Source organism: Boeremia exigua (genome assembly GCF_020726555.1).
Source record: "Boeremia exigua strain MPI-SDFR-AT-0100 chromosome Unknown C7974scaffold_1, whole genome shotgun sequence".
Taxonomy (NCBI): Eukaryota; Fungi; Ascomycota; class Dothideomycetes; order Pleosporales; family Didymellaceae; genus Boeremia; species Boeremia exigua.
In genome coordinates, this window is record NW_025763518.1 from 1,016,964 (window position 1) to 1,032,323 (window position 15,360).

At 53.6% G+C, this 15,360-nt stretch overlaps 5 protein-coding genes across 5 annotated transcripts; 2 read left to right on the top strand and 3 right to left on the bottom strand.

Moving 5' to 3' along the window:
* Positions 1-147: 147 nt before the first annotated feature.
* C7974DRAFT_371037 (uncharacterized protein) lies at positions 148-1,137 on the bottom strand (the record flags this gene model as incomplete). Its single annotated transcript, XM_046139996.1, has 1 exon — positions 148-1,137. One exon carries the CDS (start codon positions 1,135-1,137, stop codon positions 148-150), a length of 990 nt encoding a protein of 329 aa, XP_046002595.1.
* Positions 1,138-2,219: 1,082 nt separating this feature from the next.
* Positions 2,220-3,371, top strand: C7974DRAFT_300177 (uncharacterized protein; the record flags this gene model as incomplete). The annotated part of the gene is made up of 2 exons (XM_046137784.1): positions 2,220-2,759; positions 2,850-3,371. 2 exons carry the CDS (start codon positions 2,220-2,222, stop codon positions 3,369-3,371), a joined length of 1,062 nt encoding a protein of 353 aa, XP_046002596.1.
* A 2,689-nt stretch (positions 3,372-6,060) lies between these two features.
* On the top strand, positions 6,061-7,849 carry C7974DRAFT_429841 (ammonium transporter-like protein; the record flags this gene model as incomplete). Its single annotated transcript, XM_046144664.1, has 4 exons — positions 6,061-6,130; positions 6,244-6,572; positions 6,620-7,211; positions 7,263-7,849. 4 exons carry the CDS (start codon positions 6,061-6,063, stop codon positions 7,847-7,849), a joined length of 1,578 nt encoding a protein of 525 aa, XP_046002597.1.
* A 2,054-nt stretch (positions 7,850-9,903) lies between these two features.
* C7974DRAFT_7848 (uncharacterized protein) lies at positions 9,904-12,721 on the bottom strand. The gene is made up of 2 exons (XM_046147277.1): positions 10,425-12,721; positions 9,904-10,378 (listed from the first exon to the last, which is right to left on the bottom strand). Exons 1-2 carry the CDS (start codon positions 12,614-12,616, stop codon positions 10,105-10,107), a joined length of 2,466 nt encoding a protein of 821 aa, XP_046002598.1. The 5' UTR covers positions 12,617-12,721; the 3' UTR covers positions 9,904-10,104.
* Positions 12,722-13,373: 652 nt separating this feature from the next.
* Positions 13,374-14,926, bottom strand: C7974DRAFT_300647 (major facilitator superfamily domain-containing protein; the record flags this gene model as incomplete). The annotated part of the gene is made up of 3 exons (XM_046137805.1): positions 13,374-13,981; positions 14,033-14,755; positions 14,803-14,926. 3 exons carry the CDS (start codon positions 14,924-14,926, stop codon positions 13,374-13,376), a joined length of 1,455 nt encoding a protein of 484 aa, XP_046002599.1.
* Between the last annotated feature and the right edge of the window lie 434 nt (positions 14,927-15,360).

Sequence of the window (15,360 nt, forward strand, 5' to 3'; positions counted from 1 at the left end):
AGGCAATCCTGTAATGCTACGACAAGAAAGCGCAATGTTCGAGGAAATAACCTATTTGAGGTAGGACAGTGCGTCACTTACACATAGGGTAGGAACACCCATCCTGAACTTCGCTCGATCAATCTCGTGGAAACTCCAAGTCAGGCTTCATTCTTCCATACGATCCTCTTGGATGTCTCTGACCTTGTTACAGTAGGATAGGTTTAAACAGTCCATATGATCGTAGCTCATGTACCCTCTTTCTGGTACTCTGGCTCGCCAACACAATCTGATAGTGCGAAATTCGACATTTCCTTCCGATCTCCAATCACGAGTTTTATAGCCAATCCATGAATATTGCTTTGAGTGTGTCGCATCGAATGACAGTCTTGATCCATCGGTCCTTTCTAGGCCCGCAGACTGTCGACTATCTCCAGGCTGAGCGATACTCTTTTGCTCGTTTGAAAGCTCAGCGGATCCAAATCCAAGCTTCTCACAGAGCCTGGCCTGGAGTTGGCGAGACTCGGGTACTTCTCCTCCAAAATCGAACTCCACGTTGACTTCTTGACAGGAGGCTGGCAATTCAATGGCAGCGAGCGTCTCGGTCAATTCGTCAATCATTTTATAGTCTCCTGAAAATGCGGCAGGCCAATCTCGTTTGCATAGGGACCAGGTAATTCTCTTCCAGTGCAGATGCGGTTGGAAGAACCGTGTAAAACTGTGTTGATCCACAGAGAATGGACGATCATGCAAATGGTACGCATCTACGCCTTGCTGCTTGGTCATATAATTCAGCCAGTCAGCGTAATCCGGATACTGAGGATGATGCGTCGCACTTCGCATGGGGATGGTATGGGCTTCGTAATACACGAGGCGACAGGTGAGCAGTATCGCCGTATGGACCTTGGTATGGTGAGTATGACCTGGGCGACCGAGTCTCGATAGATAGTGATTGTCAAAGGGGCGGTCGGAGTAACAAATCTGGCTGAGTAGAAACTGATAAATTAGGAAGCGAATTTCGGCAGGCAGTTTGAGGAAGAACAACGACTGTTCCTGGCGGTTGGTGCTGTTTGGATTGATATCTGACAGCTGACGCCGTATGGCGCGTGCCCTGAGTTGACGCTCATGTAGAGTTAGGGTATCTGAAGTGCCTGTCATGCTGTGTAGTGCATGCCGTGTGGATGTGAACGCATCGCAAGCATCCAGTGTGGTAGGTAGATGTGAGTCGGCGAGTCACGTCAGGCAAGAAGAGCCGAACCGCGTGCCCTTCCTTCCCGAGCCTGCAGCCAGGCCTCCCGACTAACAATTACAGTACGAGCTTCGGAGCGGAAATGGGTTGAGCTACACAGTTTATCAAATTTAGATTTATGCCTGCTAGGCTAGATTGACCTGCTCGGTACAACGGTCGGGGAGAACTGGATCTGCATTGCAGCCCGGCCTATGAAGCCCCTCGGTCTGGAAGACCGGAACAGCTGCTCAAAGCAAGCTCCGGGAACATGGAAAACTATCTAGCAATTGTGTGTGAATTGTCAAATGTTTGCGCAAACTCAAGAGCTCCGATCGCATGCTTTAAGAAGACCGGCCCTGCCTTTGGTCAGTCACGCAGGTCTGGATCTCGCCCCCTTCTCTAGGCTTTGGCGCGTGTTTGTTGACATGTCGCAGGCGTTTATCAGGATGAAGCCGTCGATTTCTAGAACTCACCTCGAGCTGCACAGTTTCCGCAAGGATCCAGGATTAAGGGCTTCGGCTACGCCCGTATCAACAACGGCCTGTTACGTTAGCGTAAAGCGACTGTCACGAGGAAATCGCGTCTTCCGTATTTTGCGCGCGATCAGTGCAAGGAGATAAGCACAATGCTGTCTTCACTTCAATCTCTGAATTCAGCGGTGTGGGCAATTATTACCAAACGAGGGGCTTTCACAGTGATCGCGGAGACGATCCACAAACGTTGTTTACTTCACTCCAACAGACCTGCTGTGCATTCACTACTTCTTCAGAGTGGGTCTCGGAACTATATAACTTACGCACACCTTCCACCCAAGTCAACTATAACACACCATCCCCACTATCAATTACACTGCCATAACCTCCAATCGCATGCTCGCCTCTTGCGATTGTTGACCAGTTCTCGGATGAACAATCTTAGAGACACATCTCAAGCTGTACTTCCATCCATCACCGTTCTTTCACAATCGCAACAACAACTTCACTCTTCATCCGTATTGCCTACAGATACTACAATGGAGTCCGTTCACCCGACTCACGATAGCAGTGCCGACACCTCTGCGCACACCACAGCTGCAACGACGCCAACACACACACCGGCCATACTTGCTACCCAGTTGTCGAAGTATAGTCTCACCGAAGACACTCTGTTCGAGGTGCAAGATGTATTCATCGAACTTGCGGAGGCTGCAGGCATGATGATGGGCAATGCCGAGCATGCTGTTCTCTCGCAGGCCGCCACAAAGAACAACACGTCCGACTTGGTATCAGACTATGACAAGGCGATTGAGGAAATGGTACAAAAGCGTCTGAAGAAGGAGTTCCCGGATGTCGACTTTCTGGGGGAAGAGTCTTACAAGCACGGCCAAAAGCTTACAGATGGCCCGACCTTCGTCGTGGACCCTGTCGATGGCACGATCAACTTCACACGTGGCTTCCACAACTTCGCGATCTCCTTGTGTCTCGCAATTGAGAAGAAGCCTGTCGTTGCCGTCATTTACAGCCCAAACCTCGGCAAGCTGTTCACGGCTATCAAGACTCATGGCGCCTTTATGGTGAACGAACTGTTCGTTCCGCGAGACCAGATCACCGCACTCAACAGCAAGAATTCAGCAGTGAAGGACGAATTCGTGCCTACCTTCAAGGCCAAGCTTGCATCGCTACCCAAGTTCAAGCTCCCTCTGACGCCCATCCCACCGCCCATGCCATCCCTCAAGAAGCGTCTTATCGCCGTCGAGTGGGGCAATGAGCGTAAGGGCCCTAACTGGGAACTGCGCACCGACGTGCATACCAAGCTGCTTACCTCCGACGAAGCTGGGGGCAAGATGATCCTTTCTTGTCGCTCATCAGGCTCTGCCGCGCTCGACTTTTGCTACGTCGCAGCTGGTATGTTTGACGCGTTTTGGGAGGGAGGTGTGTGGGTGTGGGACGTGGCTGCAGGCTGGTTGATCGTTGAGGAAGCTGGCGGTATCATCGCCTCCGCAAACCCGGGCGACTGGCATCCAACTATGGAAGGCCGCACTTATTTCCCTGTCCGGGGCGCGAAGCGCGAGGAGCAGGAGGCTGTTGTGGAGGAGCTTTGGGCAGTCATGGGTGATCGCAAGTTCGTGTACCAGGACAAGAAGAAGCCGAATGACGGCACTGTCTCGGCAGCCGAGACTGTGTAGAGGACCAGGCTCTTCTACCCTCAAACTGGAGAGACTCGAGTGGGATGTACAGTTCCCCCTGTTTTGGTTTTGGAGTCGATTGCGCCTTCTCGAAAAAGCTGGCTTGCTACTGTGATGCACTTTTAGCACGGCGATTGGAGTCTGTAGTGTGATTTCTCAATTTGACTACCTTCAACATTGAACTCTTTCGATTTGTAGCCACTAACACGGACCGTGACGTAGGTACGATATCGCAACTTCGTATTGTCGCCAACACGCTGGTCAGCACGAAGTGACTTCGAAATTAGGTGACGAGATCATGTAACGGCGACGGTGGATCGAGCTGTCGCATGTTGCCCATGTGTCAGTCAGCTGGTAAGAGTGTGCGCAGATGATGGACGCCTGATCTTCATTACCATGGAAATGCCTACAGTGCCTCGACCTTGCGTGTAACACATCGAAATAACAACCGCATTGATTTGTGGCATGATATATCCATATGACTTGTGAAACAACCATCAGTAAGCTGACGGACCTGAGAGCAGGTCTGTGGCAGTTGGCGAAACAACAGACCGCTGTGCTTGACGCTGACTTGAGCTGTCCAACTATGCTGCACCTACATGCCCCTCCAGAGCGAGACTATATCGTTGTCAAAGCTATTCGTAGAACTTACTCGACATGCTGCAAGATTACAGTGCTCGACACCGAGACGTGTCGGGGTTACGATGCAAGCTTCATCCATACCTCTGGTGATTCGTGTCGAAATAGCAAATACTGACATCGAACGAAGGCGAATCAGCTCGGTCTGAGCTAGATAGCATTGAATGATGACTGAAGTCGAATTATGCTCAACTTCCAAGCAAATGATCGCCGAGAAGCACAATTGGAGGACGTCAGTCAAGGATACGATCCATGGCCAAGCTGACTCGTCGTGGTTTCAAGGGCTCGGCAAGAGATGTAGTCGGCGGAGAATTGATAGGGCACTGATCCTTACTTGAGTGCCATAGTCATGCTCCGATTCCGGCCGAACGGTCATAGGCTCACGGCTACTCGTATCGGTTGCAGCGTAAGAGAATTGATTTCCCCAGATAAAGACCCGGCGAGGGCGTGATTTTGACAATTCTCGGTTGTTGGGGATTGTCTGATTGGTGGTAGTTTATGGTGCTTCCCATCCCCACGGTACTCGTGTCCGTACAACGACTTGACACCTCCACGAGCCCACTGCGACGGGGCCGGCTCTGGTTCCCCACTGGCTCGGAAGGATCGCTCTCACATGCTTTCGCGTTGGTGTTCTGCCAAGCGACGCGGGGCGGACGCGGGTGAGGCACAACTGACCTGCAGATAGGCGCGACGATGTCGCATGCCGCAGTCAGACGAGCGTGGAACGACACACGACGGCGCCCCAAGTGCTGATATTCTTTGGGCGCCCTGAAAAGGTGGTGTCGTGCGCCGGCGAGCTGACACCAGGAACCCGGCATTATCATTGCTTCTGGAACACTCAAGATTGCTACGTGAGCCTTGACCGAGGAGCTCTTCACAACAATTACGCCCTGTCAGGGACCTCATGTCTCCGGCAAGTCGACCGGACCTTGAAGACCGGACCTAGCGCCACAGCGCCGCTGACAGTACTTGGCCTAGCCGCAGTGACGTGTTTGTAATTTTGTATGAGCTTGGTACAACAGCCAGTTCATGTCGGTCGCACGGATACCAGACCAGGCGCGACCTGAGTAACCGCATGAAGCACCAGACTCGCTGCAAAGTGTAAGTAGAGTTCTGTGGCTATGGAGGATGCGACGTCACCAATCGTAGCACTTCCAACCGAGTACCAGTGCGCGCCCAGCTGCTGTGTTCGAGACGTGCATCTTATTTTAATATTTGGTGGACCAATGGCAAGCAGCGCGAGCCGTGGTCGTTATCGCGCCCAACGTAAGGCATTCGCACATGCACACTATCTACCAGGTCCGGGGTGGCGTTCGCGATGCTTTGGGAGACGGGCACGCGTCGGCCACACGACGGCGACAGTCCAGCGCGGCCAGAAGAAGGCTAGTGCGCCTATCTTTATTCCGTCTTCGATCAACCTGATTGTGAGCCAATCAGCGCGGACCAACTTATCAGCGCATTGAAAAGACGTTTACCTACAATCCCACACCGCCAAGCGCTCCGCCGCAGATGAAACCGAGTTCGTCGGGGGCGCGCTCAGTCTGATGTTGGGCAGCCAATGTCTTGTGTGCGGTTGTTGGGTCGGCGAAACTTTCCCTTCGGTCGGCAGTGGACAGGGTGGCTCGCTTCTGCTGAGCGCTGCGCCTATCTGGCAGTCCTCTGAGAAGTCCGCTCACGGCGAGATAAGGCACAGCAAACAATGACGCAGCATTAACGATTCACCCGGCAGAAAAAGAACAAAGCTCCAGATTCGATCTAATGCGAACCCCACGGCGGTCGCGGCTGTGGGTGATGCGCCTCGTTTACATTGCCTCAAGCGTGGTCCGTGGACCGGGATAGATAAGGGTAGTACAGTAGCTTCACCCAAATCCATAAAGACCCCGGGCGAGCTGCCGTGATCAGCTATAGGGCTCCGATTTCTCCCATAGGCTTGTATATTACTAGCATTGCTCCTGGCCTGAGATTATTCTCTCCTTTCATCAGGCCCTGTCCGACACCCAACCTTCCTCTCCAAGGTACTTCGACCTACTCCTGACCACGCGACAACAACATGTCGTACTCATGGATTGGGGCTCCGGCCGAGTTCAATGGAACGGACGAGATCACAGGTGGAGACTCACGTAAGTACCCACAGATACTATTCCACGCACGTGCGCTGGGCGCACAGCATACATTCCTGAGATCCTGGGGATCTCGCTACCTTCGAGAACTAGCAGCTACTGACTCTTTACAGTGACTGAAAACTTGAACCAATGGTACGATGCCGGTGACCAGGCCTACATTCTCGTGTCCTCGGCCATGGTCATGGTCATGATTCCCGGTCTGGCCTTCCTCTACTCTGGTCTTGCGCGCAGAAAGTCCGCCCTGTCTCTCATCTGGGCGTGTATGTTCTCTGCTTCCGTCATCACTTTCCAATGGTACTTCTGGGGATACTCGCTCGCGTTCGGCCCCTCGACAAATGGCTTCATCGGCAACCTCGACAAGTTCGGTCTCAAGGGCGTGCTCGGTCATCCCAGCCCGGGATCGCCTCTGATTCCTGAGCTTCTTTACTCGTTCTACCAGGTACGTCATATCACAAGCTTTAACTAAACGTCGCTGACATACAGTAGATGCAATTCTGTGCTGTCACCGCTGCCATCGTCGTCGGCTGCGTTGCTGAGCGTGGTCGCCTGATCCCAATGATGGTCTTCATCTGGCTCTGGGCCACCATCGTATACTGCCCCGTCGCATACTGGGCCTGGAACGCGAACGGCTGGTTCTTTGTGTGGGGTGGACTTGACTACGCTGGTGGTGGTCCCGTTGAGATCGTCTCCGGTTGCACTGCTCTCGCCTACTCCATGATCCTCGGTCGCCGTCAGGAGAAGATGATGCTCAACTTCCGCCCGCACAACGTCTCGCTCATCACACTCGGTACCGTCTTCCTGTGGTTTGGATGGCTGGGTTTCAACGGTGGATCCGCTTTCGGTGCCAACCTTCGCGCTGTCATGGCTTGCTGGAACTCCAACCTCACTGCCATGTTCGCTGCGATGACCTGGGTCCTTCTCGATTGGCGTCTTGCCCGCAAGTGGTCGATGGTCGGCTGGTGTTCCGGTGTCATCTCCGGACTCGTCGCTGCCACCCCCTGCTCCGGTTTCCTCACTCCCTGGGGAAGCGTTATCCTTGGTATCACCACCGGTATTGTTGCTAACTTTGCTACCAAGAGTACGTTGAACAAAATTCCTCTGATCTTATGCAGTCGCTAATACATCGCAGTCAAGTTCTGGATCCGCATTGACGATTCCCTCGATGTCTTCGCTGAGCACGGCGTCGCCGGAATGTGGGGACTTTTCATCAACGGTATTCTCGGTGCCGACTACATCATCGGCCTCGACGGCGTCAACAACGGTTTGACTGCGGGTGCCATTACCGGCAGCCCCGAGGCCATCTACAAGCAAATCGCCTACATCGTCGCCTGCACCGCCTACTCTTTCTGTGTCAGCGCCCTCCTCGCTTTCGTCATCAACAAGATTCCGGGTCTGCACCTGCGCGCTTCGGAGGAGGCTGAGCTTCTCGGTATGGACGATGACCAGCTTGGCGAGTTCGCGTACGACTACGTTGAGGTTCGTCGTGATTACCTCGCCTGGACACCCGCCAAGGGCGAGCCCCTCAACGGCGAGCACAGCGTTCCCCAGGGCGAGCGTCACGGTATCCCCCAGCACAGCGAGATGCTTGAGGGCAGGACACCCAGCGAGCACAGTGGCACTGGCCACACTGGCATCGGCGGCGACCGCCACGCCGTTGCTATGGGCCCCGAGCACGAGAAGACCACACCTCCTTCGTCTTCTCGCGACTACGCCTAAATGCTTCGTTGCTTCGTTTTAAATTGTTCAGCATGTTCCGAGATACCACCTGTGTTCGCTTTACGGGGATGTAAAGATCTTTTGCTATAGATTCGACCATATACGTGTACTTGATGTACACTTTCTAATTCAGACTATTCATACCAATTTCCGCCCTACATCTGAGTGAATTTGCCTTTCAACCAAGCATTGTCGTCCTGGCTCTTGATGATCCTGATCCTGCTCAATCCTGCCGCAGCTCTTATCAGTGCTCCTCACACTCGCTTCCGCATTCGTCGCAAAGCGCTTGGCTACGCCAGTTAAAGACACGACTCTAGCTGCCGAGCCATCCCCAGACGTTCCTTATCTCTGGGCACCACCACGAGCACGCACCCAGATCGGCGACGACACCAATGCTGCACCCCAGATCCGATCCTGCCGCTAAGTCATCAGCTGGGTCCGTCCGGGATGGCGCAGAGTGACTTTATTGACAGGGGCGCAGCCTCGGTGACGTGCAGATGGGACGAGAGCGGGAGATAAGAAGCTGTGCATGCAGCATGGCATCATGACAACGAATCCTCCTCAGCTGAAAGGGCTTTGCGGCCGTCACTATCGTACGGTCGATTCACGGGGTGAGTTATTTTCCATGTGCTCCCACGCCCATCGGAACACCCGCGGTCCGCCGACGCCTACTGGTCGTGTGCTGTAGCTTAAATCGCGTCTGGGCGCTTTCGGTGATTTGGCATGGTGACCAAGCCAGCGATTCTGAATGTCGGTCAGATTTGAGTTGAGTTGATAGAACTCTACTGTTTGCTTCACCTTCTCACACCTTCCTGGCAAACCTAACACAAGCTCCAACGCATCAGACTTGAACTCTTCGGATGATACTGCTTCGCTATAGCTACCTGTGAGTGACGGACTTAGACAGCTGAAGATTTCAGCACCCTTTCTCCGCAACACGATAACCAGTACTCTGCTGTTGACTGGGGCAGGTATCCAATCCAACGTTTGCTTCAATTCTTGCGGATGTTACTCGGCCTCTTGAACTCAACGTCTCAAAACCATGCTGCTGCTTGTTGGTCAGTCTGCACGCTTGCACATAACAGATGTGCTTGGCTGCACCTGCTTTCAGGCAATGCCTTGGTCTTGCCCCTCCTTTGGTCGGGCAATCACGAGCTTGTTGTTGCCCGACCAAAGCTGATGACTTCAACTCTAACATCAACACATGAAACACGATGCAGGCGGCCAAACCCTTTCTGACTACGTGGTAAATGCAAAAGTTCTGATCCTATGGCAATAGTGTGGCGACCGAACCACTGCTCGTACTGAACTCTCTGTGCGAGTTTTACGAAGTCATCGAAGCTAACGAGCACGAAGCAGCCGTTTCGTTTCTTACAAATCTAGAATCATTAAGTCTCAGCGGTCCGACTCATGGGTATCGGTGGACGAGCACAACGAGAGCTACCCAGCTTATGCGGCATAACCATGAACAGCACCTCATCGGCATAGAAACTAGTAGAGGTTTGTTGACACATGCACAAGCCATCTCGCACGCACAAGATCAGAGCATTCCATACGTCCGAATGGGTCTGTCCGTACCCCTGATAGTATTCGGCACGTTGTCCGGGTTTGCAAATGGAGAGAGCACTTTCACGCAAAGATCTTGGATGATGTTATGGCTCGTGGTTGGGTCTATGATGCCCTTCGACTGGAGGCTACCTCAAGTTCCATACTCATCTCTGGATATGTTGATCTCTGCAACCTTCTGGGCGTGTGGAATTGTGATAGTTATTCCCGCCATAGTCGGGTTTTCGGTTGTTGCGGAAATGATCAAGGAGCAAGGCGTCTGTGTTATAATTCCCGACCAGACCTAAGAATTGTAATGTCGGCTCATCAGTTGACAGGGATGTGAGCTTTGGTATAGTCGGACGGCCGATTGAGACAATAAGGAGCATGCAATGAGGTAATATTCCAGCGTACTAAAAACGCCTTGCTGTTCTTGGCGTAATCTTATACATATACTTTCATTCACAGCGACGAAGCAAAGGAAGAACGAGAAGCCATCATGTAGTAATGAGAGTTCATTCAGTACAACAACAGCATGATCGCGCAGGTGTATGCAATAACGCCCAACGCCAGCCTGTGTATATGTGCAAGTATAGAGCCAGCCTGATGTACGACGATACAAAACAGTCTTATCCCAAAAGTCTAGACACGCCACGCCATGCGATGCCATGCAACTCCCACACCCGAACGCCGCACAAGTGTAACGCGGATCAGACGATGCCGTACACCCTCTTCGCAATCAGATAGCACAGCAGACCAAAGGCGACGAGGCCTCCTGTGATGCCGAAGAACCAGTTGAGGTTCTCGACGTCCTGGCCTGGGACGATGCAGTTCATGCCCCAGATACCAGTAACGACGTTCATGGGTAGGACAATGGTACCGAGGACGGTAAGCTTGCCGAGAATGTCGGAGGTTTGTTCTTGGCGCTCGTTCATGCGGATGTTGATTTGCGCGAGGTAGTTGCTGTGCGCTCGCGATAGGAGGCTGTAGTTGTTAGCAGAGAATTTAAGGTGAGCGTGGGGAGGCTTGCTTTTCGTAGTGACTCAGATTGCCTGTCATGGTGATGATATGATCCTGAATATCGCCCAGGTACATGCCAATCTCATTGCGCGGCGCGATATCCCAGTGCTCGTTGCAGCGCTTCGCGAACCCCTTGATGACGTCGGCCTTGTTGCCCAGCAGACGGTACAGGCTCATGACCTTCTTTCTGCATTCGCCAACACGACGCAGCATGTCACGGCCGCTCTTCTGATTACTCTGCTTTTCGTCGTACTCATCTGAGTCTGAGCTATCGTCATCTTCAGCGTTATGAAGACGGAGGATGGCCTCGTCGATATCGTCAACCTCTTCCTCGATATTTTGGATCAAAGGTGCGTATGCATCGGTAATGTCATCGATCATGGCATATGAGATCCAGTCGGGCGACAGCACAAGGTAGTCAGATAACTGTCGAATGCGACGTCGCACGTTGGCTGGATGTGGTGTCATGGAAAAATGGAAACTGATCACGCCTTCGCGGAAAACGACAATGTAAAGGTTGACTGGCTCCAGATAGTCCTCGCTAGTCTGGTCTTGCTCGAAAGTGCGGTAGTTGATAAAGTAGTAATGCTTGAACAACTCCACCTTTTCACGCTGCTCCTGCATGAGGATATCTTCAGAAGTCAGGGGGTGGATGCCGAAAGTCTTTGAAATGACCTTCATCTCGGTCTCGGTGGGTGACATGACGTCGAGCCACCAAGCCGGTCGAGGGCCGTACCGCTTTTGTCTATCGTCGCTTCTAGCGTTTGGTTCGGCCTGGGGTTTTGGGGTGTTCGCACGCGTCTGCTCACTCGAAGATGTCTTGTCGATCGTGTTCGAAGGCGACAGCGCTGTTGGCCTGGAGATGCCATTCGTATTTGTGCGAGGGGCGTCCTCCTGGTCTGAGTCGTCATCGCTGCTGTCTTCAAGCTCGACAGGGTCGGGGATAAAAAGATCCTTGAAGGTCTGCCCGGGCTGCAATAGCTCACTGATGGTCTGGCTGTGGATGGTGTTGTCGAAGGTTTCGTTGAAGTAGGTAAAGCGAAACGGGACGTCCTCAGCCTCGCGGTGCCATTGGCGCTGGCGTGGACGCAGCCGGCCGTCTACCATTAGCGGTTCGCTGACTTTGCGAAGACGGATGCCCTCCATGGTTCGCTGTTCCTTCTCTTCGTGCGACCAGGATGACAGCACCTCGAGATCAGGCCAACGTCGGCGACGGCGGCGACTCGTAGGCTCACCTGTCGGATCGTTGAGGTAGTCTTGCTGGCCCAGCTCGGACATTCCCTCGTGCGGAAAGCAGACATCGTCATCGGCTGCGAAGGACTGAGTCATGCGGCGATGGAATTCGCCTTGCTTTGGAGACGCCGACATCGACCCTTCTGCAGGCCCGTCGATGTCTATCAAGGCATCTCGAGATCTTCCTGGCTCCGGAGAGCATCCCAAGTCAATTGGGAGCGCAACGTCGTCAAGCCCAGGGTTGGACTCGAAGACAGGGCTTGTAGGTACAGAAGGCGGGTTATTGACGTTGTAGCCCTCGGTGATGTTGGTCTGCGAATGGTGCGCGAACATGGCAGGTCGATGCTTGCCGCTGCCGCTACCGGTGCTCGGTCTCCGCTTCTTAGACCCCAGACCCCCTGCGCTTGTGCCATAGCTGTTCCCTTTCCTGTTGTCTCGAGGAGAGCCCATCATCAATGGGGTGCGGTCGTCGGCGTCATCGTCGTGATCGCTGTAGGTGGCCTCGGGGGTGCCAGACAGTCTCGATTTACCGAAAGATACGGGCACATTAAGACGGCCGGGAGAGTTGTTGAACTGCTGGCTGGCGCGCGGCGCATATATTGAGGTCGCGGTGACGCTCTGTCGACGCGCGCGCACCGGCTGATGATCGCGGTGATCCAGCAGCGCCTCGCTCTCTAAACTGGTGTTGCTGAGGTTACGCGAAAGGCCATAGAAGCTGGTGCTGCCGCGCGAGTTGCCGTGGGCGGCGATGTCCTCGAGGGTTGGGCGGTCACCGCTGCCATCGTCGTGGCCCAGGTCCGCATTCGCAGCGAACGACTGGCGACGGTTGCGCCTCTTCTTACCGCCGCGGTGCTTCTTCTTCTTTCCCGCTGCAGAGGACGAACCGGCGACATGCGACATGGACGCATCGCCAGACACATCAATCAGTGGCGTGGGCCCGGACGGGCGCGAAGGGTCGCTCGGCGCCATTGCGAACGACGATAGATAGGACTAAGGCTGAAGAGTGTCTTGACGGCCGTCTCCAGCTCACACTTCCGGTTGCAGAGTCCAGCGTGGGAGGTCCGAAGCGCTTGGTGGTAATAAGAAATTGCAAGTCTTGCTTGGAACGGGCATGGAGCTTCCTGCGACGATGCCGTCACTCAGGCACGGCTAGGGCCTCTTGTTGGGGCTAGGCTTATCGCTAAGTCCCCACGCGGGAACCATGGTTGCCGGGGTTGATGAGATTTTTGCAGTTATGGGAGTCCTTGCGACGGGTCACAATGGTCAAAAGAGACGTCGTGATATGAATTTTGACGTGAATGGCAACGCGAATGGAGGGCACACTCATCTCCTCACATCGCGCGCAACTGCCCAAAGTGAATGGCGATAGCACGCGACCTCTTTCCATTTCGGTCTAGCGTGAACGCGAGGCTGAGAATGACCTCTGTGGCCCAATTTTCTCTGACGTCCATCACTCTGCAGGCTACATTGATCTAGCCATGTCCAAAAAACAATAACAACGCTCGGATGTTCAACACAAGCTGTGCAAGTCTTGCCAAATCGATGTTCATGCAAAAACCATGCATTGTGCACACATGCGGACTCCTGCCTGCGCTCGTTCACAACGAAACAAGCATTCACTAGTCTGGTAGCGTGTACTTGACGACCGCTTATAAGAAAAGGATGATCACTTTGAACAACAGATTTCAGACAGCACGATACTTGCTTCCTGAGCTATCTGGAACATTTACAGAACATACCTGAACCAAGGTCCATAGTTCTCCACAGCAACCTCCTGTCCTTCGCTCTCTCCTCGGGCAGCCGCGTCTCGCATGGCCAGCTTTTGTAAAGCAATCGATCCGTACTTCTGGTCAAGCTTCTTGTTCTCCCACACAAGCAATGTTCTCAGTGCAAGCGCCAGGAAGCAGCAGAAGAACAGAAACGCTGCACACACTGACTGACCCTTGACATAGAATGGTCCCTCATGTGTTGGGTACATCCGCGTGCCAAGTAGAGGCCCGCACTGCCCAATGAGGTTAAGCAGTACAATACCAGCTCCGCGTCGAGTGTCTGAACCCTGGTTGTTGGTCACCCATGGTAGAATATTGCCAATCGCGGGGAAGATGCCTGCTGCAGCCAGGAACACGCCAAAGTAACGAGCGCCGACCGAGTGCGATGTGGCCAGTATCACGTATCCAACACCACCGATAGCGGTAAGCGACGCAATCATGAACCCGCGCTGCTGTGTACGGTCGGCGATGTAGCATGTCGCAATGACCATGAGGAACGAGACGAAGAATGGAGGTGCTGTCAGACCCTGCGCGTTGACGCTGCTGAAGCCCATCTCCTTTAGAACTGCAATGACTGTCAGCGCGAAACGTAGTTTGAAGTGTCTGAGATACTTACTTGTTGGCAGAAACACAGGCAGACTTGAGAAAGCTACGTTGCAGGAGAAATACATCAACCCCAGAATCCAGCCCCTGAGATCCACTAACCCAGCAAAGAACTCTTTGATGTTGGGCACACCAATGCGAGGCGCTTCACCAGCCTGTCTCACTCCTCGTGCTCTTGCAACCTCTCTTTCTTCCTCATTCAGAAAGCGCGCCTTCTCTGGACTATCGGGCAGGAAGAAAAACGCCACACCCGCCATGACAACAGTTGGTAGCCCCTCCACAAGGAAAAGCACTCTCCACTTCGCCATCGCTGGACTGCCGCTCGTAATCGCATACGCCAGTGCGCCTGCAAACGTATTTGCCAGCGGCGCAGCGCTTAGAAACAGTCCGCTCCGGAGTCCAAGTTCGTCTCGTAAGTAGAAGAACGACAGCAAGAACGGCACACCCGGGCCGTACGCGACCTCAGATGCGCCCATGATAAACCTCAACGCCATCATAGCACCCCATGAGTTTGCCGCTGCCTGCACTGTAGACACCAGGCCCCACGTGAAGACGCAGGCCGCGGCCCAGTAGTGTGGCGGCACGACTTTCCACATTATAGCCAGGAAACCAAAGCAGATATACGAGATATAGAAGATGGTGAGGAGCCAGTCATATTCTCCCGGTTTGAAATGGAGGTCTGTTTCCATGCCGGCGATGCGGGCATTGCCGATGTTCGAACGGTCGAGGAAGGCGACTGGACAGATTAGTGGAAGAGCTCATGGCTTGGGAGGAACGACGCACGCAAGTACAGTGCTGAGACCAGTGGGACGAGATTCATGTCCAGCTTTCTGCGGACTCGCTTCTCGATCTCCGGATCGATTGCTTGTACAGGCACAGGGCCGTCCTCGACCGTGGCGGGCGTCATATCCATATCTTCATGTTTTCCATATTCACGCGCCGATGCGCCAGCTGGTGCCTCTTCGGCCTTCTCGGAGAGGAAAACCATCTGGCTTGATGCACGTGGTTTTTCCAAAGCCAAAAAGGCGTGAGTGTATCAAGAGTTTAGTGTGATAACCAAGCGAGAGCATGCCTTGGACTTTAAGCATTCCAAGATAAGTACAAGACATAGTTCAAGACGCTTAGCTGCCGGAAAACGTCGTACGACGACTCGGTGCGTCAGTCGCAGTGACTTATTGGCCCTTAGCAATGAAATTATTGGTGATGGACCTCAAAGATTCCAGGTGGGGCTAGCCTGGTAACCTTAACCTGGATGACCAGAGCTTGTGCGGGGCGTTTGGAGAGGATCGTCTTATCCCCGTGGAGAAATTGCCCGAAGCCGGCTGTTGAGTGACCCACTTG

What these genes read in the sequence shown, in the direction of transcription:
- C7974DRAFT_7848 (XM_046147277.1), bottom strand. Translation starts at nt 12,616, where the DNA reads ATGGCGCCGAGCGACCCTTCGCGCCCGTCCGGGCCCACGCCACTGATT. An exon ending in AATCTGAGTCACTACGAAAA is followed by an intron (nt 10,379 to 10,424) that starts GCAAGCCTCCCC and finishes TAACAACTACAG; the next exon opens with CCTCCTATCGCGAGCGCACA.